The sequence below is a fragment of a genome, unplaced genomic scaffold (genome assembly GCF_019419815.1).
Source record: "Pyrus x bretschneideri cultivar Hongxiangsu unplaced genomic scaffold, Pyrus_bretschneideri_v1 Contig86, whole genome shotgun sequence".
NCBI lineage: Eukaryota > Viridiplantae > Streptophyta > Magnoliopsida > Rosales > Rosaceae > Pyrus > Pyrus x bretschneideri.
In genome coordinates this window covers 1,482,063-1,509,161 of record NW_025999827.1, presented here as the reverse complement: position 1 = coordinate 1,509,161, position 27,099 = coordinate 1,482,063, and the positions used below count along the sequence as shown (strand labels likewise).

At 36.3% G+C, this 27,099-nt stretch overlaps 1 protein-coding gene across 1 annotated transcript; it reads right to left on the bottom strand.

Annotated features, from left to right (window-relative positions):
- Nucleotides 1-21,643: 21,643 nt before the first annotated feature.
- On the bottom strand, nt 21,644-24,334 carry LOC103955653 (serine/threonine-protein kinase SAPK2). Its single transcript, XM_048576218.1, has 8 exons — nt 24,150-24,334; nt 23,921-23,995; nt 23,436-23,591; nt 23,260-23,352; nt 23,085-23,177; nt 22,847-22,951; nt 22,643-22,741; nt 21,644-22,297 (listed from the first exon to the last, which is right to left on the bottom strand). Exons 1-8 carry the CDS (start codon nt 24,267-24,269, stop codon nt 22,019-22,021), a joined length of 1,020 nt encoding a protein of 339 aa, XP_048432175.1. The 5' UTR covers nt 24,270-24,334; the 3' UTR covers nt 21,644-22,018.
- Between the last annotated feature and the right edge of the window lie 2,765 nt (nt 24,335-27,099).

Below are 27,099 nucleotides of genomic sequence, written 5' to 3'. Positions count from 1 at the left end.
TGTATTTGTATTATGGCCCAAAAGTTTGTGTTTTTGCAAAATGGCCCAAATAGAATGAGAACAAAAATTGTTTTGTCTCTTTAATGAGAATTGGATTTTCATTATATTTAGTTCCATTTAAATCAATTCTATGGATCCAAAAACCAATTGTTTAAAGTTGCTTTCTTAGTTAATTTAGTTAATTAAGAAAAGGGTGATTATGAACCAAAGGCCTCGATAATTGAGCTATGTGATTGGCCGATTTACATTATGAATGCTTGGGTTTTAAGTAATGTAGATATGAATGTAATTTGATTAGTTCAAGTTGTTGTAAAGGGCATAAGCCCATTATTTGTGTTGTAAAAGGGCATAAGCCCTTCTTATTATTTCATGTATTCCTCTTTGATTATATGTATGCAAATTGGAATAGTTGGGTCCAACGCCCAATAGGAAATAACGGTTTAATTGGATTAAACGCGTAACTAAAATCAACAACTATCTACCTTAAACCCAAGGTCCAACACAAGGCTCGTGTTGGATCAAATCAAACGGTTCATAATCATCCTAAAACCTAATATGACTATATAGTCCATATGAGGATGCAATGCGTTCGTTAGTAGTTCCATATAGTCTCGCTTGTTTCAACAAAACAGTGGGAGTATTATATGCTACTAAATCATATTAACTTGGACCAATAGTTATGATAGGGCCATGTTCTTTTAATATGATTAAAATGTTTTGATGTAGCCCAAAACTACTCCCTCAAACGAATATTAAGTTGATAAACGAGAGATGTTTTGAACATTTCTTCGTAGGCCTTCCACCGTGGTGGGCTCCAATCGTTTGTGACTCATGCACCGGCTTCACCCTATAATGGGGAGGTACAAAGTATGGGCTTACATTCAGGAGGAGTCCATAAACATATGATGAGGTGAGTGTAGACAACGAGTATGCCAACATGATATAATTCTGAGGTTGTGCTTGAACCTCTACATAAACTAAGCATGGTGGGAATAACTTAACTAAGTGCAATGGTGCCAACATGATATAATTCTGAGGCATTCATTCTCTAGAGGCTAAACAAGATGGGTAATTACAAACGTTGTAAATGAATAATGCGTTATTCTCTCATCATTATTTTTGCTAACCAACATCGTATAATCGTGAGGTGGGCTTGGTAATGGTGAGTCTCCCATAACCCGCTAAGAGTTCAAAATAACTCTCGAATTCCATTGAGGGATGTGGAGTTTGCCAAAAATAGTGGGTGATACTATTTGATTCAAGACCCAATCAAGTAGATTAATCAACAATCTAATACGATTTCTGTTATGTTATGTAGTTAACGACATGCCTAAAATACTACCCACCATTATACTTGACAAAATGGCCCAAGACTTTTTCCTTGCATATCTCTCGGATGATTTCACTAAGTTTATTGTAAACTATAAAGTGAATAGATTCGATCATACTTTTAACGAGATGATTGACATGTGCTGTAAATTTGAAAAAGGTTTCAAAAAGGACAGTGGGAGTAAGAATGCAAAAACAAGGAAAAGGTTTCTTAAGAAGAAGGCAAAGAAATCCAAAGGAACATGCTTTCATTGTGGAAGGGATGAACGTTGGAAGAAGAAATACAGGGTGCGCATTGCGAGCCTTATGACACGAACTTTTGAAGAGACTATTTCGGTCATAGAAAGTGCTTTTACAGTGAGCTCCAATTCCTGGATATTTGATTCAGGAGCTAGTCAACATATCTGTAATACGATGCAGGGACTAGTAGGGAGCAAGACACTGCGCAATGGGGAGATAGTTGTGCGAGTTGGGAACGGCGCCAAAATCTCTGCAAAAGCAATAGGCACCTACATGCTTAACCTACCCTCTGGGGAAGTCCTGGAACTTAAAAATTGTTTATATTTTCCTTCATGTATAAAGAATTTGATTTCTATCTCTAAGCTTTTACGAGATGGGCACTCAGTATTGTTTGACAAAATGAGTTGCACTTTATACTTGAACGGTCGTATTATCTCTCATGGTAATATGATAGAGGGACTTTTTCACCTAGAGACGAATAGTGGGATGCACTGTATTGAAAGCGGGAATACCTCAAAACCCAAAAGGGCTAGAGAAGAAGTTAACCAAGTTAGACTTTGGCATCTTAAACTTGGACATGTAAACCAGGATAAGATTCGCAAGATGTCGAAAGATGGATATCTTAGCCCATTAGGTAATGACCTTATGGGAACTTGTGAACCTTGTCTACTGGGGAAGATGACCAAATCTCCATTCACTGGGAAAGGAGAGCGTGCCACTGAAATTCTAGGGTTAATCCACACTGACGTATGTGGACCTATGTCTACTACGTCGAGAGGAGGCTTCTCCTACTATATCACATTCACCGACGATCACTCTCGGTTTGGCTATGTGTATCTTATGAAGTACAAGTCAGAATCCTTTGAAAGGTTCAAAGAATTCAAGAATGAAGTTGAGAAGCAAACTGGGAAACAGATAAAGATCCTAAGATCAGATCGAGGGGGTGAATATCTGAGTAATGAATTCCTAGATTATCTCAAAGAGTGTGGAATAAAATCACAGTGGACTCCACCGGGAACTCCACAACTTAATGGAGTTTCTGAAAGGAGAAATCGAACCTTGATGAACATGGTTCGTTCTATGATGAGTTCCGCTGATCTACCAGTAACATTCTGGGGATACGCTCTATATACAGCAGCTTACTTGCTTAATAGAGTACCTTCCAAATCAGTTTCACAAACGCCCTATGAGATATGGCATGGAAGAAAGCCAAGTCTTAATCGCATTAAGATTTGGGGTTGTGAAGCATATGTCAAGAAGCTTGAAGCTACTAAGCTTGAAGCGAGATCAGAAAGGTGTTATTTTGTGGGATATCCTAGAGAAACTATGGGATATGAGTTCTACCATCCTGACGACCAGAAAGTCTTTGTCGCCAGAACTGCTAAGTTTCTAGAGGATGAATTTGTTCTCAAAGAAACTATAAGTAAAACGATGGAAATTAATGAGATTAATGATGAACCACAAACAAGCACTCGACATGTTGACAACCCTGTTCCTGAACCCCTAGCTCCACGTAGATCTGAACGGGTCAATAAGCCACCTAGGAGGTATGGCTTAGACAATGACTTTGCGGAATTGCACCTTCTAGGTGACAATGACACAAAGGAGGATCCTAGAGACTACAATGAAGCAATGTCCGACATTGATTCAAAGAGATGGCATGAGGCCATGAAATCCGAGATGGATTCCATGTATCAAAATCAAGTCTGGACTCTTGTAGATCCTCCAGAAGGTATAGTACCTGTTGGAAATAAATGGGTATTCAAGAGGAAGATAGGCGTTGATGGGAACGTGGAGACTTATAAGGCTAGACTAGTAGCCAAGGGTTACAGGCAACGAGAAGGGATTGACTATGAAGAAACTTTCTCTCCTGTAGCCATGATTAAGTCCATTCGGATTTTGCTTGCTATAGCTGCGTACCATGATTATGAAATCTGGCAAATGGACGTGAAGACAGCCTTTCTGAACGGCTACCTAGAGGAAGAGCTTTATATGGCTCAACCCGAAGGTTTCGTGTCCAAGTCTGAAAAGACTAAGGTATGCAAGCTTCAGAGGTCCATTTATGGACTTAAGCAAGCCTCCAGGAGCTGGAACATTCGTTTTGATACTGAAATCAAATCGTTTGGTTTTACTCAAAACGAAGACGACAATTGTGTTTATCAAAAAGTCGTTGGGGAAGCAGTTGTATTCCTAGTGTTATATGTAGATGACATATTACTATTCGGGAATGACACTGCAGTACTTTCTTCTGTAAAAGTGTGGTTGTCCAAAACCTTCCACATGAAAGATTTAGGAGATGCATCTTATGTACTTGGGATAAAGCTCTATCGTGATAGATCCAGAAAATTAATTGGATTATCCCAATCTATGTACATTGATAAGGTGCTAAATAGGTTCCAGATGGAACAATCTAAGAAAGGTTTTCTTCCTGTGAGACATGGAATTCACCTTTCTAAGTCCATGGGACCTAAAACTCCTGAAGAGATACGGCAAATGAATATTATTCCTTATGCTTCCGCCATAGGAAGTCTCATGTATGCCATGATATGCACAAGGCCTGATATCGCATATGCTGTGAGCATTACTAGTCGATATCAATCTAACCCAGGATCAGAACACTGGGCAGCTGTCAAGACGGTCCTTAAGTACTTAAGAAGAACTAAGGACATGTTCCTCGTTTATGGAGGAGCATCAGAGTTGCGAGTGGAAGGTTATACAGACGCAGATTTCCAATCTGACGTCGATGATAGAAGTTCCAACTCCGGATATGTATTCACTCTGAATGGTGGGGCTGTCAGCTGGAAAAGCAAGAAACAAAGTGTAATTGCTGATTCCACGACAGAGGCTGAATATGTCGCTGCAGCTGAAGACGGCAAAGAAGCGTTCTGGATGCAGAAGTTCATCACTGAACTTGGAGTGGTTCCAACCATTACGTCACCAGTAACTTTGTACTGTGATAATAATAGGGCGATAGCTCAAGCCAAGGAACCCAGGGCACATCAAAAGAACAAGCATTTTGATAGGCGCTTCAATATCATTAGAAGATATGCTGCCGAGGGGAAAGTCAACATCCTCAAAGTTGCTTCGGCCAATAACGTAGCAGATCCACTAACGAAGCCAATGTCTCAAATCCAACTTGACCGCCATATGGAAAAGATGGGTATTAGATACATGGGAGGATGGCTTTGAGTGCAAGTGGGAGATTGTTGGAAGTATGCCCACAAAGCCACTCATTTGATGTAATAGCTTTTTGGAATACTTATTGTGTTAAACTTTTATATGTTTAATAGAAGGGCAAAGCTTATTGTTAATCACTATTTATAGTATCTTGTGTTTAAGCAATAAGGGAATCCAAGGAATGTATTTGATCTAAGAGACAAGTGATTTAAGTTAGTTAAATTAACGAGACCTTTCTCTTATGTTCATTCCTAAAACGTTCCTAGCCATAGGATTGCCAATTGGGCATTGACAATCCGCTAAGGTTAGTATGTGTTATGTCGACTCAAGCGTGAATATGAACTAGTCTCAAGTCATTTGGTGTTGGACACTAAGGCAAACACATAGGTGCTCGAAAGAGTAATCGAGTACACTGAACTACGATCAAACAAGAGTTCGAACATACATGTCATGTAAGAACTCAATAGTTGCAATATGCAAAGTAGTCCTTTGACCTGAGGCATCATTGATGTCTAATGGTTAGGTCCTTGATCTTTGATTATGTCAACGGCATTCCATTGGAGTGTCCACGGCATTGTTGGGGTCAAGCTATCTAGTCATGTAGGCATATGAATGTACAACAAGGGATCTCTAACCTTCCATGATGGAAGGAGAATACTCTAAGATATGATTCGAGAGTCTTTGGCCAAAGCATATGAATATGACTAAGGAAGATGTTCCAAATCTTATTCGATTGAATCATATAAAGAAGTATCACATTGGATAGTAGACATGAAACAAACTATCACTCAAACAATGTGATTAAGAGTATTGTATTAGAGAAGGACCGTATTGCATTGTAGTTGTAACTGGATAGGTTCTCCAACCACTTCTACTTAGCTTGGGTAACCATGACATGCTGCTAGGCGTCACCCATGGTTTGTGGAAGCCCTAAAGATTCGCAAACACTAATTTAAGGGAGAATTGAAATGTGGTTTCAATTCACAATCGATCGTTAAGAGTAACATCGCCCACTACCTCGCTAATTGGAACCTAATGGATCGTACACCGAGTAAAGATATAAGTGAAGAAATTATATGAAATGGATAAGCAATTAAATGGTTTAATTGAAGAATGGTCAAGATTAATTAAATAGTTAATTAATTATACGAAACGTTCGTATTGGGCGTTTAAGTTAGTTTTGGGCTTCGGGGCACAAAAACGTTTTGGCCCACAAGGCCCATTATGTTTAAGTTGTATGACAACTAAAACAAAATGGGCAATTAAGCCCAAAAACATTAAATGGCCGGCCATAACCTTAAGGGTAGTGAACTTGGCTTAATTGCAAGTTTGCCACTCCATTGTGAGGTGGTATAAATACATCTTTATAGCCATTTCACCCTAAGGGGTTTCTAATTGAATTTGGGTGAAACCTATTCTCTCATTACCTTAGGTGAGGAACATCTAGCAATCTTTCTTACCTAAGTCATCCATTTCATCTTCACACAACATCTTTGGTGTGGAGACTTAGAGACACTAAACTTTTGGTGTTTTGGAGAACAAATCCTCAAATCCTCAAAGAAGAAAAGGAGCACTAAAAGGGAGGAAATCACAAGGAAGATTCAAGGAGCAAGGAGGTGACTTGAAGGCCCTCCACTTGGGTGAATCCCTTGTGTAATCAAGGATGAGCTTCAAGGGTAAAGAATCTCTAAATTCTTATTCTCTTTAATTTTGTTAAAGAGTCTTATGGTTCACCATATACTAGGCTTTGAAAGTCATGGGTTTTATGAATTGTTTTTGAATGCATGCCTACTTTAAAGAGTTATTAGTTTGCATATGTATTCAAATGTTCTTACATGTTCTTAGCTAGGACAAAATTTTTCCTTCATTTGGTTGCCACCAGCTCTTAAGCACACCCATTAGCATTGATTGCATGGGAACAAAAGTTTTCAGTTTTGTGGACGTGTCCATAATTTTATCATAGATCTAATTTGGATGAATACACGGGAAGCCCAAAGACCTCATTTGGCATTGTGCGGTTTCCTTAGTGCAAGCACTAAGTAAGCAAGCTACCTTTCCCTATAGTCGAGCAAGTATACTACCTTACTCTAACAAGTAGTAAACTAACTCCTTCATGCTTCAAAGGGAGTTTTCTTCATTGATCTTGGCCACAACCATCCTTAAATGGATTGAAATACATTCTTTCTTGAAGGACCACACCCTTGGGACTCGGGAGATCCTGAGCCTCTATTAGGAGGTATATTAATAATATGGGTAAATTACACAAAACTACCTAAACTCATGTTTTAAAAATTATAATGTTATACCTTATCTTACGAATTGTTGCAATGGCATACCTTCGTCAACCTATCTGTTAATTTATCTATTAAACGCTGAAGTGGCTTGAGGTGGGGCTCACTTTCGTGCCCAACATGATAAAAATATTAATTAAATATTAATAAATTAAAGATAAATTATTTAAATATTTTTATAAAAAAAAACATGTGGGACCCACCCCTACAATTCTTTCTCTATCTTCCCCCTTTCTCCAGATCCGTACCAACGGCTTCTTTCTCCTAGTCCATCTCCAACTCCCTCTCATGGAGCTCCTCCCCCTTCTCTTCCACCAAATCCCTGCCGTTGAACCCACCCCCATCACCTTACACCCATCTTTCCTAATCCAAAACCTCAAAACCTAAAACACCACCTCACTGGCATTATGATCTCGACCTTACTCTTTGTCACCAAGCCACCTTCCAGCGCCTCAATTTCACTCAACAATGTCAAAATAACTTCCGGGTCGCCATTTATGACAATGGGTTCCTCATCATTTTCGAAATCGAGAACTTCTTCGACCTCAGCTTTTATCTCATCAACGTCATCATCCTCGTCGTCCTTTTTGGCAACATCTTCTACCTCTATTTTGACCCCCGCATCCTGGCCTTCTACCTCATCTCCTTCCAGATCCCCAAATTCAATCCCGTCCCCAAGACCGACGGGGCATGGGTGCAAAAAAAAAATTTTGGGTTTTTTTTCTTTCAATTTTTATTTTTTTGGGGGAGAGAAAAAGAGAGGTGAAATTGGAGGATGAAGGTGAAATTTTTTTTTCTCTTATCCAAATTGAATTTCTGGGAATGAAGGTGAAGTATGGAGGAAGAAAGGAAAGGGAAAATTGAATCTCAGAAAATCGGATTGAGAGAGAGAGAGGAGAGAGAAGATGTGAGAGAGCAAGAGAGAGAAGGGATGGGTCTCATATTTTACAAAAAAAATATTTACTTAATTTTATCTTTATTCTATTAATATTTATTTTTATCCAGTTGGGCGAGAGAGAGGGTCTTGCCTCAAGTCACATTAGCATTTAATAGAGAAATTGACAGACAAACTGACGGAGATCTTACATTGCAACAAATTCGTAAGATGATGTATGATATTGTAATTTTCAAAACATGAGGTATGAGATTGTGGTTCGACTCATAACTAAGGTAATTTTATGTAATTTATCCTTTAATATTTATATAAATATTTTATTATTTAATTAGTGAATTTACAAAATATGAGTAAATTAATTTATATAGATAAATTAGTATAAATTTCCTACATAATTATTATGAATCTTGAGCCTCTATTAGTAGGCATATTATTGATATTCTCATATAGATATAATTAGGGTAAATTATACAAAATTATTTTAACTATAAATCGAACTACAATCTCATACTACATATTTGAAAAATTACAATGTCATACCTCATCTTACGAAAACTGTTGCAATGTCAGACATCTGTCAATTTTTTTGTCAATTTCTCCGTTAAGTGCTGATGTGGCTTAAGGTGGGGCCCACTCCCTAGCCCAACTAAATTTAAAAAAATATAGTTTTAACAAAACACTCCTGATACTATTTATTTTTAACGAAAAATCATATTTTTATTTTTTTCTAGCAATATTCACTGCACCTTTATTAGTCTATTTTCATTAAAACTAAATTTTTTTCCTTAGTTTTTCTTTAATTATTTTTATAAAAATATGAGAGACCCACCTACAAACCCATCACCTTAACCTTTTTCCCCAGTCAACCGACGACAAAACCTTGCCCGCCTCCTGGCACCCCAACCTCATCAGCTGTCTCTACCACACCGACCTCGCCCTCTTCTCCCTCACCTGGTCACGTTCCTTCCTCTGCCGCTCCCTCCAACTCAACCTCCTCCGCCACTCCTTTGACTCCCCCTCCCTCTGTTTCTCCTTTCTCTTGCTGTAGAACGACTTCTCAATTTTCCTCAACCCCAACTCACCCATCCTAAACCACCTACGACCTGCGACCTCCGACAACAACCCAGCCAGCCTTTCCCCCACCCAGACCCCATATTCACAGACGACCACCATCATACCATTTTGGGAAATTTGATGAAAATTTTATTTGTTCATTTTTATATCTTCCAATTCAAGTTCTGAACCATTTGAATTAGAACCCAGAGGGGCTTTACCTCTAGAATTTGGGGCGGATAAAAAACTATTTTCTAGGAAACCAGAAAAGTTAAAAGAAAAAAGAAAAAAACTCTGGTTCACTATGATGTGTCTCGTTCGCGAGGAAGACAACAGAAAAGGAAGCAAGGGGTAAGAACAACAGAGAAGGGAGAAAGGGTGGGTCCCCCATGTTTTAATAAAAATAATTAAATAATTTTATATTAATTTTTTTAATCCAATTGGGCTAGAAATGGGCCCGGCTTCAAGCCTAGTCATCACTTAACAGATAAATTGACAGAAAACTGATAGATGTATAACATTGCAACAAATTCGTAAAATGAGGTATGACATTGTAAATTTTTAAATATGAGGTATGAGATTCTGGTTCGACCTATAATTTAGGTAGTTTTGTCTAGTTTACCCATATAATTATTATTTAATCTACAAAATATTGGTAAATTAATTAGTATAATATATTAGTAGAAGTCTTGCTCTTCTAAGATCCTCATTTTGAGGTTCTGTGAGAACCAAATGCATATTAACCACAATATTATATTAGTTTAGATCCAGTAGCTTAAAATATTTGACAATTAATCAAGCAAAACCAACTTAAAATCCACGATTCATTTTTTTATATTAAACGTTATTATCTACAATATGAGGAGGGGGTGGGCTTAGCCTCACAATGAGCTAACAATAATGTGATTCGAATTTGCCTTTGGCGAAAATCAAACCTAAGACCTCTCGCCTACAAGTGAAGAGGAATACCACTAGACCGTAGTACTAAGTGGCAAATCCACGAACCATTAGAAAACTCATTTTCTTGTTTTGCTTTATTATGTTGCCAAATATTTTAGTCTTTAAATATAAACTAATATAATCTTATGGCTAATAATGCATTTGTCCTCATAGGTCCTAAAAATGAGGAACTTTGGTGAGCATGACTCATATTAGTAGTATGGGTGCTTGTAGCTCATCATAATTAGGGTGAGTTATGATAACATTTATTGACTTAATTAGGTTCTGGCATAAGTTATAAAGATAGTGTAATAATAGGTTACTTATTTGCCTACATGTCAGATTATATGAAATATAATTTTTTTTTAACAAATAATATTATCTATACTAAATGGGAGAGGGATAAGTTTAGCCTCACAATGGACTAATTGGTTTTTGTTTGAAATGCGAGCAAGGGCCTAAGTTTATAGAACCCTAATCTATTTTATTTTTAAATTATAATTTTTTTAAAAGTAAATGTGGAAAATTAGAATTTGTAATTTTAAAGCATTAATTATGGAGTAATGTTAGGGAGACTAAATTTGTAAACTAAATTATGTGTCACCAATAAAAAATGAGCACGTTTATCAACGTTTAAGCAATAATACACTCATCAACTTTCATGTCATTCAATTTACAAAATTTAGTTTACAACTTTAATCTCTCTAGTATTACTCTGAATTATGTTGCTAATTGTGTCAGTTGGATACATGTGTTAAGAGATAAGCGGAAAAGATAAATAGAAAAAGGCAAATGAAAAAAATAACTAGCATTCCTCTAAAGCTTATAGTTAATACCTCAAGAATCATGAAGAATTTCAATTCAAACAGTGGTCTCTTTGGTTGGACTAGTATTTGCACGGCTAACAGGTTTATTATATACAATTATACAAGCGATGTTTTATGTTAAATAAATTCAAACTATAAATTGTGAAAGTTAAACTAAGTGCATATAGAGAAACACATTTTCTCTGACTTTGGTAGCTACGCCCATGTGTATAATAAAGTGACCTACAAACTAGTAGTACGTTTTAGTGATATTTATTTATTTGTAAGTGAAAAGTTTCAGCGACTAACATAGATATTTATATTGAGTTCGAAGCCTAATTAGTAGTTAGCTCATTATGTAACCTAACACAATCTCTCTCTCTCTCTCTCTCTCTCTCTCTTTCTCTTTAAAATACTTCCTCCGTTTAAAATAGAATATCGTCATATAATAAATAAATAAATAAATAAATAAAACATAAAGTGACCTATTGGGATTTCTTTGTACAAGATTTAGCATAAAGATGAGGTGGCTTGCACTTTCTTGATGCAATATTGCAGACATTAAAATGCGGATCAAAATTTGTTTGTCTGTAGGCTAGAAGGATTCCACGGAATCGGATCATCTTTGGATCCCAATAATCTAAGCCCAATGATCATTTGATTCGAGCCGTTGAAATTGCAATGATTACAATTATTATAGCTTTTAGAGCGGCCCCTTGTCTGTAGTCTTTGGATCAAATTTTAACGACCAGGATCATTTGATCCTTAAACTCAAATTATTGAGATCGGTTCCGGATTCCACAATATCTTCTTCTATATATAAAGCCAACACAAAAGGTGAACAGTGACTTTGGTGTCACCAAGCTTCAACCAAAATATCCTTAAGACAAAAAACTTCAAAGGCATCCCAAAATAATGCATTAAATAAGGTAGGGGTATTTTTGTCATTTTCAACCGTGCTTTTTTTAATAATTAATTTTTTTTGTTTTTATTTTTTTATTTTTTTAAATTAGTACATCACAATAGGCTAGCAATAATGTCAATCAATTGTTTATTAAATATTATTTTCTCTATTCTTAATGTAAATTTTATAAATACCGATTTTATTATGTGAATTTAGCTGCTTTAATTGGTTTATAAGGGTTTTTTCTAGTATGATCTAAGATTTTTCATTCACTTCAAATATTTGACTTTCCTTTTGTCAATTTACTCATATAAATACATGTAAAAGTTGTAAGTCACGCGTAGCATACCGTGATTCAAAAAATACTTTCTGCACGTATGTGAGCGCTCGTATGAAGGCTAGTCTATATATAAAGCAAATGGAAAAGTGAATAGTGATTTTGGTGTCACCAAGCTTCAACAAAAATATTTGGATAAGAATGCCCCCAAGACAAAAAAACTTCACAGACATCCCAAAATAATGCATCAAATAAGGCAGGGGCATTTTGGTCAATTTAACAGTGTTTTTTTAGTAATTAATTTTTTGGTTTTTTTTTTAATTTTTATAATTAGTGACACACCCCAACCCGGAATGTCCGCTTGGACTCCGAATCGAGCTGTGCTAGTAGACGCCCGAAGGGTGACGAAACCATAAAGTGTAGTGGTGTAGAACATGTGAGTAAATTTAAACCTAAAAGTGCCTATAAGTAAGGGTGCGCTAGTGAGCTGGATGAACCCAATTCACATGTGATGTCAGAGTATAAGTAAAGTATAGTAAAGTAGGATAAGAATTATACCATCGAAGGTAACCACCTATACCAAGATTTGTCAAGAATCCTTGTTGACATGAAAGCTCAGCACTACAACCTGGAAGGGCGAAAAACAAAGGCGAATGGGCATAAAAATAAAGTTTTATAAAAAAACTTTTTTCAAAACATTATAACCCCTCGCCGTAAAATAATTATAGTTTTCCAAATATACATACTATGTATAGTATGAAATACTTACCGTAGCCTACAATATCTTAAGACTTCAATACGTCAAAAATTTGTAAAGAAGCATATAAGTTCTAGTAATCACAATATCTTGTAGAAATAAACATATCACATCGAGTGCTAATCGACATATGCTGACACATGAGTTCATACAGAGGTAATCTTACATGAACATGACTAGGTGTAATAATGATTTACGCTTTAGTACTACAATCACGTGAAGACTGGCGCTATGCGCATCACAAACAAGTCCTAATTACCTAATGCAATCTAGAACAAGATTGGCACCTACAATAGATCCAAAGTGAGTGTACGGTGCAATGTGAACATACAAGTGAAAAACTGGCTCTGGCCCTGACCCAAGCGAGTACTAACACCAGTGCAGCAACGATGAGTAAATAACGCAAATGTCATCATGCAATGGTAAATCCATAATTCGATAATTCAATAACCATAGTCAATGAAATGCTATTCATAACCGTCAATACCATTAAAGCACTCATACTAGTACGCATACCTGTGTATTCCATAGGACGTAGTATAATTGCATGAATTTCGTCAATACGTTAATTTTTATGTACACTACCCTAATCTAGGGGTAACATAGAAAACTATTTATCAAATATATAAATGGAAACTAATATATATATATTATATAAAAGAAAAGACCCACTCACAAATACTTGCGAGGTTGCAACCGTTCGAACTAGGATAGCTGAAGTCTCCGATGGTAAGCGCACCTAAGCATAATATTGGGGCCCATTAGTAAAACTCAACTAAAACAACTAAATTTCGGAAAATGGAGTGCGGATTTGGAATCAGAGCGTTGAATTACGCTAAGAGGGGTCCTAGATAAATTTTGTAAAATGTCAACAATAAAACCTTAAAAGTCAATAAAGACGCCAAATTGGTCAACTACATTAAAACTTTGGAGTTTCACTAAATGGATGTTAAAAATGAACTCGGGGTGTCGAAATTAGCCTATAAGGGTTTTCGAGAAAATTTCGAAAAAGTCAACCTAAGGAATATTCCAAGCCCAAATCAGAGATGGGCCTGGCCGGATCTCGGGTTCGGATCGTGGATCTGGTCTTCCTCTCTTTTTTCCTTTTTTCCTTCTTCTTCATCGATCGGTTGCCCGTGCAACCGCCGGGATAAGTCCCAGCTCCAACCACACAAAATCTTCACTAAACCTAGCCTTCCAATATATCAAATCGAAGCTCATAGGATAAGGAATCGGAATATACCTTTAGCTTCCTCGGTTATGGCCGGAGTTAGCCGAAAAATAGCTCAAAAGCTGCCGAAAAATCTGGGAAGTTCTTCATCGACATGGTTCTGCGTTCCCAGCTTCACCAAGATGACATTCAGAGTTAAGTAGGATTAGATCGAGCTACAAGAAAGGTTTGAGGAGTGTCGAAGCCTACCTTGGTTGTGGAGGAAAAAAACTCATTGAAAAAATCAAACCGATACAAACTCCTCCTCGATCCGTACACACCCAGATAACTCAGTTCTTAATTGGAGGTTGGTAACTGATACTGTGGTGGTGGTTCAATGGTCAGAGGGATCACCTGAGTAACGAGGTGATGTGGTGATGCTTGTCATTCCGGCGAGGGTGGTACGGTGTGGCGTGGGCTCTCTGCACTTGTAGAAAGATAGAGATGAGACAGAGCTAAGAGATGAGAGAAAGTGAAATGAGAGAAGGATGGATGAGGTGGCAGTAAATGAATGGAGAGTTGAGAAAAAAAATAGGATTTTTGGGGATTGGGAGACACGAAAGAGAGGGAAAGAGCGGGGTGTGGGCCCCAAGTGGCTCAAAAACAAGCCGCAAAATCTCTCTAAACAGAAAATTACCAAATTGCCCTTCATGTTCGTAAGTCCATAAAATCTCATCGTAACTCCAAATTCGATTCCGATTGCGCCTACGTGTTCGTATCGTCGAGTATTTCGAGAATATGATAAAATAACAGCTCACACACGTCACAAAAAGACGGTCAACAAAAGTCATCAATCTCACCTCTAAAGCATTTTCGTCAAATCACTCTTTTAAAATTTATAAAATCGTAAAATTAGGGACAGGTTGTCCCAATCTACCCACCTTAAAAAAATTTCGTCCCCTCGAAATTTGAAATAAGTTGCTATATAGAAAATACTCAAAATAGAAAGAAGATATAAAGAAGAAATCAAGCTAGAGTGGTTACATTCGATCAGATTGCAATGATTCCTCTTTCATGCCTCCAACCTCATACTTTCGTTCTCCTTAGTACAATACTATAATATAATACTTTTATAAAAACATAAAGTCGAAAATATTTATATATGTATAATAACATCACGTCAAAATACATATACATAATAACGTAACGTTAAAATAATTGTACTAAAATGAAAACTGAACATATAATATTTTTCACCGACGCACTCATTGCATCACATACTCCGAAGATAAGTGTGTAGTATCTTTGGGTCAAGCCCAAACAATAGATAAATAAATAAATAAATAAAAATACTAACGTAGATAGGGCCTAGTTGCCCACTTACTTAACGAACCCAACAAATAAGTTATTGATAGTACGGTCTGCAGCCCACAATACTGACAACTCATCGTTGTCTGGATAAGTAAGTAACAAATTCCCAAGGGTGCAATATTACCATCTTGCCCTTCATTGGGAAATACATATAAGTCAATCAAATAACGTCTCGATTGTGCTCACGTACTACCCTCTCGGGCGACGTCATCATTAGCACACAATTTGCTACATCATAATCTCGATCATTCAAATACCTATTCGCAATACTCTTTTGTCAATCATGCATTGTGCATAACGTCTCCATACAACGTCTCAAATGGTGCCATACCCAAAACTGAAAACTGTAACCGTAGTTACATGCAACTCTAACAGGGATAGGTGTCATGATCATGCTAAAATTGAAAAATGAATAAAACGTAACAAGTAGACTAATGTTTGGATAGTTTGTTCAGATTGGCTATTAGTCTGAGAGTGAAATGTGGTATTGAACAAAAACTTAGTACACATGACCTTTAAAGACTTCCCAAGGCTTGGAAATGAAACATGTATCATAGTGATATACAGTAGTGACGTGCACATCATGTAGCCGAACAATATAGTTCACAACACCTTGGCAAGCAGATTCATAGTGAATTTCTCTCGGATTCAGCAATACCTATGTCGAGAAGGCTAAAGAAACACTCAAGAATGTGAGGGTCAAAACAAGTCCATCAAATCTAGGATACAAGATAACTAGAGTGAGTGCATGACAACTCGCTACAATGGTAGTTTCCAGATTATTCAATCACCAACGGTAATGATTCGTTCAATAGAGTATTTGTTAGGTGATTGAGGAATTAATTGTCACAACTAAAATTTCAATGTCCAAGCGATTCTTCTGAACAGTCTACCTACCTCATAAATAATACGAAATGTAGTAGAGTAAACATGTACTCACATTTGACTGAAATGCTTCCCAGCACACGAAGATGAATATGGAATCATAGGTAAAGTAGATGTTGATCGAAATGCCGGAAAATCTGAAAAATTTAAGGATGAAAATTTTTACCAAGTGGCTTAAATGTAGTCCCTCTGGACCAACAAAAGTAAGCTGACTAGTCAAATCGGTTGATAATCACCGAAACATCATCATAATCTCCACATGTACGAGATACCTCGTATCAGGAGCTTATGGTGATATTTCCTTATCTCCATTTGGATACGAGAAGTGATTATAACTACTCAAACGATTTCTTATTGATTGTAAGTAACGTCAAATCGATCCTCATGAACTCTAACTGGAATGGAATAGAATAGGCTGAAAATGTTCAAGGGCAGATATGTCTTTTGCTGTTGTAACAGTAATTACGTTTGCAAAATCGAGGTGATACACGATAGTGTAATCATAGACATTGATTTGGTTCTTCCATTGTCATTGTTAGAAATTAAACTCATTTCAACTGAAGATGTATTTAAGGAGTCTAAGGTTGGTAAAGATTCTGGACATGTTTCTCCACAGAGAAGAGCCAACCAGTTTTCAAGTGAGGATGATAATTGTTGACTCTAGGTTAAGAGTAACCTGGTTAACTTCATATGGTTTGAACCGTTGGGAAGCATAAGTGATATCCCGTCACACTACATCGGTACGTAGCCAAAACATTTAGTGGAACATCATAGTATATTTCAAAATAATCGGTGTCATCAAAAAGCATACGAACAATGGTCAAAACAAGACAACACCTTAGTTGTCACAACTTTATTCATATTCCACGTCTTAACTAAACTGATTTTTCTCAATCAACATAAAAGGAAAAACACCACCACTGAAAAGTCACTAACAAACTGCCCATAAAGTCAACAAGGCCAAGGATACCGCATATTTCACAACGATTTGTGGAATACGAATTTTTCTATATTTGCAACCTTTTTGTAAATTGATAAGAATGTCGTCTGCTGAGATCACGTCTCTCAAGAAAAGTACCAATCTAAAAAAGGTAATATTTGAGGAATTTGGAATAAAGTTGACTGTCAGTGTTTAGAGAATTTGTTCTTACTACCGAAGTAGATAAGAAATTCGTCGATAAGATCACTACGAATTCATCAAGCTATGGGAGAAAACTTAAGTTCCAAAAGTTGGTCAGGTAGATCATCAATTCAAAGTATGGGTTAATGATTTTAATCATCACCCGATTAAGTTGCTAAAATCTAGGTACAATCCTAAGGTTTGGCCTTTCGCCTTCGAGGATAGGTTTGAGGTTCCCTAGATTAGGTGTTTGGTTGGATAAAATCCTAATCGGTATGCTTTTGTAACTAAGTTTTCTCAATGATGTAATAGTCATTCGAAAATGCACAAGGAAAACTGGTGTAGGACGAGAAAATGGATTGATGGTGTACTTCATTTCACAATTTGGTGATATCCCAGGTAATTTTGGAAATGACGTCAGAGGTATAAGTCCACGAAATGTACCATACTACTTTCTTTTTCTACGACACGTACTAATAGGTCTTCACAGCTTTCTTGATGCTCAGTTTTGCTTTTACAGCGGGAATTTAACTTGCGCTTCAATTCTAATGTTTATCTGTGGATATGACCATAAGAATGACTGATTAAGAATGTTCAGGTTACCTAAATGGGCGATATGGTTAACAAAACTATGAGTTTACTATCCTCCTAAAAGGCTTTCTCCTAAGTTTCTACGATTTAAATTTCTTTGGCTCAGGTAGTCACTGTAATCAGTGTATCAGTCGCGCCACTAATTAACGCATTTATGATATTTTGATATTGTTCATCACCCTAAAACTATGAACCGATGTTCCGGTATAAGGGTATCACTCCCAAATAATAGTACCTATGTTTGGTATCAAAAATCATACCTCCTGAATACTGGTTGACAGTTCCTGGATATCGGATAATATCGTCAATTAGTAGTGCCATTGCAGGCTAATTACAAGTTAGAGCTTGCTCGGGTAGATGGTTTCAGATGATTGGTAAGGAACTGGTCCTGTGAGGTGGTTTCATTGATTCTAGGAGAAATTAATTACTGATTTTGGGATTTCTGTTTCCCGAAGATATAACAACTCATACTCATGAGCTAAACACATCGAAATGACGAGTACAATATCGAAAGGAAATTTGGGAACTAGTGTTGGTTAGAATGGACTTAAAAGGAATTAACTAATAATCTACTTTAGAACAGACTTAAATGGAAGTTGATCTTTCTCCTGAAGATCCAAAATCATCACTTGTGCATTTGAAAAGATTAGTTTTATCAGCGACCAAAAGTGATTGTTCCCATATGTTCTTCTATCGAGTGGTACCACTTTAGCACCAGGTTGTTGCTCAAGACATTTTTGGAATCATGATGAAAGTAAATTTCATAGGAATTCTGATAGATGGTATGCTAACAGATACTGCCAAGGAATCAAAACTATTCTTGGTTTCCTAACTCAAAAGGGTTGTTAAAGATGACGAGATAATAGTAATGGAATTGATGGGAAATTTTCCCAGTGGTGCACAACTATTGATATATTAGCCTTGCTTCAAGGCCTTCAACTTTTACCAAATCGGGACTTTTCTTGGCAGCGAGGTTCTTTGTTTGAAATCTAGAGGCAGTCGCCAATATGTTCTTTTAGAACGTCGATAAGTTGACCAAGTCACTAAAAACTTCAAAAAAGTGAACACATTTTTCGTGCTTAATGAGGTGGCAAGATTCGAAAATTAGGCTCAAGAACCAACAATGCTTACATCACGCGTGTGATGAATGCAATACTGCCCAAACTTATGCTCTGATACCAAACTGACACACCCCAACCTGGAATGTTCGCTTGGACTATGAATCAAGTTGTGCTGACCGACACTTGGAGGGTGACGAAGCCATAAAGTGTAGTGGTGTAGAACATGTGAGTAAATATAAACCTAAAAGTGCCTGTAAGTAAGAGTACGCTACTGAGCGGGAATGAACCCAATTCACACGTGATGTTAGAGCATAAGTAAAGTACAGTAAAGTAGAATGAGAATTATACCATCAAAGGTAACCACCTATACCAAAGATTTGTCAAAAATCCTCGTTAACATGAAAGCTCAACACTACAACCTGGAAGGGCGAAAAACAAGGGTGAGTGGGCCTAAAAATAAAGTTTTATAAAAAACCTTTTTCAAAACATTATAACCCCTCACCATAAAACAATTATAGTCTCCAAAATATACGTACTACGTATAGTATGAAATACTTACCGTAGCCTGCAATATCTCAAGACTTCAATATGTCACAAATTTGTAAATAAGCATATAACTTCTAGTAATCACAATATCTTGCAGAAATAAATATACCACATCCAGTGCTCATCGACATATGCTGACACATGAGTTCATGCAGAGGTATTCTAACATGAACATGACTGGGTGTAATAATGATTTACGCTCTAGTACTACAATCACATGAAGCTGGCACTGCACGCATCACATACGAGTCCTAATTGCCTATAACAATCTAGAACAGGACTGGCACCCACAATGAATCCAAAGTGAGCATACGGTGCGATGTGAACATACATATGAAAGATTGGCCCTGGCCCGGGCGAGTGCTAACACAGGTGCAGCAACGATGAGCAGATAACACAAATATGATAATGCAATGGTAAATCCATAATTCGATAATTCAATAACCCTAGTCAATGAAATACTATTCATAATCGTAAATACCATTAAAGCATTCATACTAGTATGCATACCTGTTCATAATCGTAAATATCACAATAACAACATCATTGACCTTTCCAACTTCTCAAGCCCATTGTATTAATTCCTCTCTATTCTTAAATAACTATGTCCCAAAATTTCACATATAAATAAACATACAAGAGTATAAATAAATCAATTACGTAGTCAAGTAAAATCATACCTTATTTGTGGTAAATTCACTAGTAGAGTTCACTATATGTTAGATGCTAAATTGTTTGCAGATTCATCTACCTGCAAATAACAATTTGCACGAGCTTCTTCAGAGTGGAGAGACAGCTCAGAAGTACATGCAAGGATCCAGAAGCAAGAGAATTGAAAGTTAGATCCTCCTCCAAACTACGTGCAAGGACGTGGTGTTTCAACTGGCTCTCGTGCCCGGTGCTGCAGATTCATTCCAAGTGTTTTAAAATGCACATGTAAAATGAAACAACAAAAAAGGAAGGGATTGTTTGATGTGCTTAAAGATTTTCATGAGCTTTGTGTTTCTCAGCATACGTTGCCATTCATGATTCCAACAAGTAATAAAAATAAGGATATGTTGGCCAAATTCTTTTTGCTGATCTTGAAGTCATAAGTATGGAAATTCAAATGGAAAACCACATAGGTATCCAAATTCAAAAGGACGACAACGAATTCAAATATATGATGCGGCAAATTAAATGACCCACACAAAAATTATTATTTTTTACCTCTTCAATGGAAATATAATCTTTTACCTCTTTCATATAAGCATCATCTTCCACTTCTTCAATGAAAAAGTCATCTTCTAAATCCATTGTGTGTTTCATTTTTTTTTTTTTTTTTTTTTTTTTTTTGAATGAAAGGAGATGGAAAGATGAATTAAGGTTTAAGGTAGACTGAGCATGGAACCCAACTTTTTTTTGACACATGGACAATTTGAAATTAAAAAAATCCAATAAAAGGTGGATAGGAAGATAAGACATTGAAATGAGAATAACATCACTTTTTTTGAAATTCTTGAGAGGCAATTTATGGTATTTTGAATGCTTCAGCGTTTTGGAGCGTTCACTCTATACATATAGATTATATCACTTTTACCTTACATTAGTTTTTATATCTACAACACTTTAAAAATACAGTTTATCAAATGCTAATCTGCTTTATTTTACAAATGATTAGTCTTAACGGACAGCAGAAACAATTTATAAAAAAACACAGCAACCTCAAACCAATCCCTATACGATAAATGCAAATAATTAAAGAATGTTTGTGCGGTTCAATCAACCTTCTCCAATTTACCACGAGCGACTAACCATTGGACTTGCAACAGTATAATGGACGTATGGTGCTTGTCCACTAACAACATATGTATCTTTAAGATTGATATTATGCGTTTACTTACGTAGTCCTTAATTAAATTATAATGCATTATTGTCCTAATTTTTGGATTTGGATCCATCCTCTTTGTGAGAGTTCAAGGAATCTTTCATTCTATCTGTTCACCATACATTGTGCTGTCAGAAATTATTATTACGTTTTTATTTAAAATTAAACACAAACAATACTTAACGAAAGCTGACAGCATAATGTACGATGAACGGATAGGATCCTAAAAAATCCTAATCTTTTGCAGATCAGGTTGGTAGAGTGGTAATTATAACATACATGTAGGCTTATGTCACAAGCCTACATAATTTCGAGGGAGGGAGATTCAAACACGAGACTTCGGGTGCAAGAATAAACGATTTTAAACACTTGAACTACAAGTCATTGTCTTAATCCAGCTATGATTCCATATATAAAAAGCAGAAGAGCATTATGAGAATTTGCAAATTACAAACCTAAGAAGCAACGGCCATAAGGTCCCCCCACAATGGAAATGCCATTTCACACCATTGACCTAGACAGCAAACTCCAAGCAAGGGAAAATAAACATCAATCTTTAAAGAGACAGTTTGATTCCCCAATACACCACATGAAAAAAAGGCCTTATCTCCAACTCCAACCACTTTCTGGAAATGGCATTTGGCCTCCCTGCAGCTACAGAGTGCAAAAAGTTGTATATATGATTTGAACCGAAAATCCCACTATGCTCGTGTAAAGGATACATCGGACATAATGGAAAATCTCGATATAAACTCAAACTCATAACGCACAAACAAAATCACCACTTGTCTCTATATCATCTATTTCAGCGTCGTCTATCTCATCAAGATCCATGCTCCCAAGTAAATGTCCCCCATATTTGGTGCCGTTCACAGCAGGTTTTCTAGCTTCTTGAATTATTGCCAATATTTCTTCATTGCTTTGGGATGATGATTCATAATTGTGGTCATTGTTTGGGAGGCCAATTTCTTCCATGAATTCTACTGGGATGTTTTTTAGAAACCACGGATGCTGCTTTATTTCCGGGATAGTTATTCTCTGCACCAAATACAACGATTGACAATCAACCACGTGTGTATAACGACCACCGTTGTTAGAGAAGCAAAACAAAGGGTATAAAGTATAAAGACTAAAAAAAGTGACAAAGGATTTTCTTTCTAAGCACGGTTGTGAGCCATCTACACATCAACAATTGACAATTATGTCGTGCACAACGATGGCTATTCTAGGCGAATAAAAAAAAGGGCATTAAAGTATAAAGACTCGAACAAAGTTACAGTAGGTTTTCTGTCGTTTTAGGCAGAGTTGTCAGCAGTATGCGTACATCCACGACTGACAATTAACGACATACATACCAGTGATTGTGAGTGCAAGGAATAATACCTTTTCTGGGTTAGCAACGAAGATTCGAGAAAGCAGATGTCTGCACTCCATGGAAACACGTACATAGGCCGGAATTGAATAGTGGACACTAAGAATCCTCTGCAATAAGCCATTATCAAATTATAGTTGTTAGGCAATAACATCGAAAGGCATAGCAATAGGCGAAACAAAAACGGTACAAGTAGCACAAGGATATACATGTACCTGAAGTGTTTTTCTGAAATTTCTTGGATCTTCTGGATCTTCAAAGGGATAAGCACCAACAAGCATGACATACAAGGTAACCCCACATGACCAAACATCCGCAATCTAAGATTCTCAAAGGATAAAAAAATGAGTGAGAAAACATGGATGTTAGTTAGGTGACCAAATAGTTGGTCAAAAATGACGAGGACAAGACCAACAGAAGATGAAAACAAACCAGCCTTAGATAAAACGTTACCTTGCCATCATACCCTTTTCTTGACAGGACTTCCGGTGCAATGTATGCCGGTGTTCCAACAGTTGATTTCGGTTGGGAATGCAACACAGATGACTATAGGATGCAGAAGAAAAGTAATTACCATATGAAATAGAAATTCACTATACGAATTGCAGTCAATTAACTGGTAAATTGCCTTGGAATAACCAAAGTCGCAAATTTTGAGACGCGGGGCTGAGCTTCCATCCAGAAGAGTGTTCTCCAATTTAAGATCTCTGTGGCAAATTTGCTGCAAGACAAGAAAAAAAATAATATCATAAGCTGGAAGAATCACAAATCATATCATGATTTTTGGTGGGTTGAGGGTTTTACCATTGAATGACAATAGCTGACTCCTGATATGAGCTGTTGAAAGAAATATCTTGCTTCGTCCTCACTGAATCGACCAGCATTGCATATTCTTTCGAAAAGTTCACCTCCAGCTGCATATTCCATCACAATTGCTAAATCGTTTGGTGTCAACAACACCTGCAAAAATTAATTGATAATTAGTAAACAAATCAAAATACGTACAGATTAGAAAATTCCCATTTGCTTTCAAACATGCTGAACCCTAGAAATTAATAACAAATAGTTACGCAGAGGAATTGAAAGGAAAAAAAGGTGATAAATAAGCACGAATATTTACTTTAAATCAAGTGGAATTAAAAGTTAAAGACAAAAAGTAGTCTGATTATTCTCTAATAATTTTTCAAGCTGCACACACCACCAACATAACTTGCAAGTTGCAATTAACCATTTATTCCCACCGCAGAGGTTAATTCCAATACAATTTCACAAATAAGAAATTAACATACCTCTTTAAATCTTATTATATTTGGATGCTTCAAGGACCTGTGGTTCATAATCTCCCTCTGTACATGCTCATCAATCTATAAAACACACACAAACCCAGTTGGATTTAACACAAACCAAGTTCATAAAAACGAACAAACTGATAAAATCCCACCTGGGAAAACAAAGACACTGATTAAAACTTGAAAAAAATAGTTGAAATATGCAGAAAATTAATGAATAATTAATCACCTTCTGGCCTCTCTCAATAAACTTGATGGCAAAGCGCTCGCCACTCCATTTGTCCTTCACCAGCTTCGCAACCCCAAAATTCCCAGACCCAATATCCTTCTCTATCTCATACCTTTCCATTGCTTTCTCTCTCTAAACTCTCTCTTTCTCTCTCTTAAATCGTCTGTAAATTCACTTCTCGTCGTGGAATTAACAAAAGAACCAGAATCTCCACGTGTCAATTAGGCAGTGGTCGTGACCTCCAGCAGACCTAAGCAAGTTGTGACCGACCACTACCCATATACGTTGGGTTTTGTACTCGCGGTTACAACTTTACGACGTGTCGTTTTGAGAATGTTGTTGGCAGCTGTTGGTTTAAACTTGGCGGGTAAAAGTTTTGGCTACCCTCAGCAAGTGGCACAAGTATCTTTCGGGGTTTACGAGGAGAGAGGATAAGTTATCGGGAAGGAAGAGTGTGGGACCAAAAGATGACGTGGACGGTGGAGGTAGAAGGGTAGTGAGATTGTGGTGTGCAAATTTGATGGCCGGGACCACACACATTATAATGCGGTGTGGCTTTCTCCTCTCATCTATCTTGGGATTTGGAATTTGGAATTTGGAATTTGGAACGAATAAGCAACCGGATTGGTTGGCATTTTGCATACACTAAAAAGTTGGTTTCGTTTTAACCGTTGCTTCATCATAAAGGCAACAGACCCTCCCCATCTAAAGGATCCCCATTTTATTCATAAAAGTAGGAACAAGTTGTAAGACTCAACTATCTGAATTGTTTATTTTTTAAGTTTTCATTTATAGATAATTTTTATAAAAAAAAAAATCAATACAATCCGAAATCATTTGTTTATTTGATTGTCATGATGAAATTACAATGTTTTTTAGGACATAGTGTTTGTCAATTTCTTTAAATTCGATTAGATATCTCAACCGTTTCCAATTTGGCTAATGTTTTGGAATGATGATTTATACAGTGAAACTTGAAAAATAGATAGCTTGGATCGTTCGTTCTATGTGAAGTGAGCCCCACAACTAGTTCTCATTTTTACCAAAAAACAAGGATCCTTTTGGATAAAGGTCCTGAAAGGATAATCACCCCACACTTTGTGCAAATATTTTTCAATGTATCCGAAACACAACACCAATTTCATAATCCAAATGAATAGACGTACACTAAAAAAAATAAAAATAAATAAAAAAACTTATTATCACTTATATTATGACCTCTGTTCTAAAAATTCCCACCTAGACCCCGTCTAGCACTGCCTTGTCCCCACTTAGGCACTAGGCAACTGGCCACCATTCCGATTAATCCCTAGGCATTTGAAAATTAAGAAATGACACATCGACTTGCTTAAGCAGGCTTATTCAGCTTAGAGCCACCTAGGTCATGACTCTCACTTAAACAGAAAATAGATAACTCTCATATTGCAATTTATTTTTTTAATAAATTGTAAAAGACTTGTTAAATACTTCAATGAACACACATTATATGCTTATTCCCCGTGTTTTCATTATGTTCTAAAACTTAATAATCTATATGTATTTCTATTTTACAATTTATATATCCTATTCGCAATTATATATCTTTTAATATAAGCAGACACTTATTTATACAAGTATATAATAAATTTATTTAAATCCGCTTAGGCTCTACCTTGCCGCCTACGCAATAGGCCCTAGTCTGTTGCCCGACTAACTCTTAGCGTCTTTTAGAACCTTGATTATGACACTTGGTAAACCAGCTTGTGCTTCAGTACACTTAAAAATCTCTCCCCTTAGTGAACGAAGAAGTGATTCATTGGATTTAGTTCTACAATTTAGTTGCGCTTTTCATTCTCTAGGACTTGAATCAAGGAATTATGTTTTTCAAGATTAATTAGGGAGTTGGAGTAAGTGATGTATTGCTCTGTTAAAAAATGCAATCCCAGATCACAACTTTGACAGTGTATATATTGCTACTTGTAAATGAATGATTTTCTTGTAAATAACACCAAAGTTTTTTGTTTTAAAAATTTTTAATGCAGGTCTGTGTATGCAGTTAAGTTGAGATAATATATATGTGAGTTATAGTAGACAAATGACTCACTCTGAAATCTTGACACATTGCTCTGGTAGAGCATTTTTTACTATACCAAGGTCATTTACGGAGTGAGCATTTGATTACACTATTAGTGTAGTATATTATATTTGAACCTTATTGCATAACAATTTAGACAACGCCTTTTGATAAAATTAAAATATATATTTAGATTTTTAATAATATAATAATACAATCCTAAAACGTTTGACTGAAATGAACAGAAATGCTCGTACAAGTTTAGAAACACCTCTACAAATGAAAAGGGAGTTTGTAGTTTGTAGCTAGCAGTTTTTTAATGAAAGATTTTATTTAATCTGTCTCTCATTCGTCTGTAACATAAAAAGGATAGCGTACTGTATCTATCTTTTCTTTTGCTTAAAATTGCCTGAGGGAGGGACAACAACATCAACATCTCTCCACACTCCAAAGAACAGCCTAACAAAGTAACTCGAGTTATATAATATTAATTACTTGCAAGTGGTTCTTTACTACAGTGGTGAAAAGGTGTTGAATTCTTGCATGACGCAATGGGTTTGAATCTCATCGGTGACTAATCTAACAAAATCTATTGTTTGACAAAAAAAATATATATATTAACTAGTGGCTGCCCTAATTAATTAATTAATTAAATCCATAATTAGAAGTTTTGTTTTTCACTTTCAGTTTGGAGCAAGTTTAAAAATGTGTCTAAGGTTCAAAAGTAGAAGTTTTTTTTTTTTTTTGGTAGGAAACTTCAGCTGAATCAGCATTCTACCGCATGCATGGTTTAAACTACACGAGGGTTTGAATCCAAAACATGGTAAATTCAGAAAAGACTTTTTTAACAGGGATAATCCACTAATTAAAAATAAGAGTGAACTACTCAAAATGACA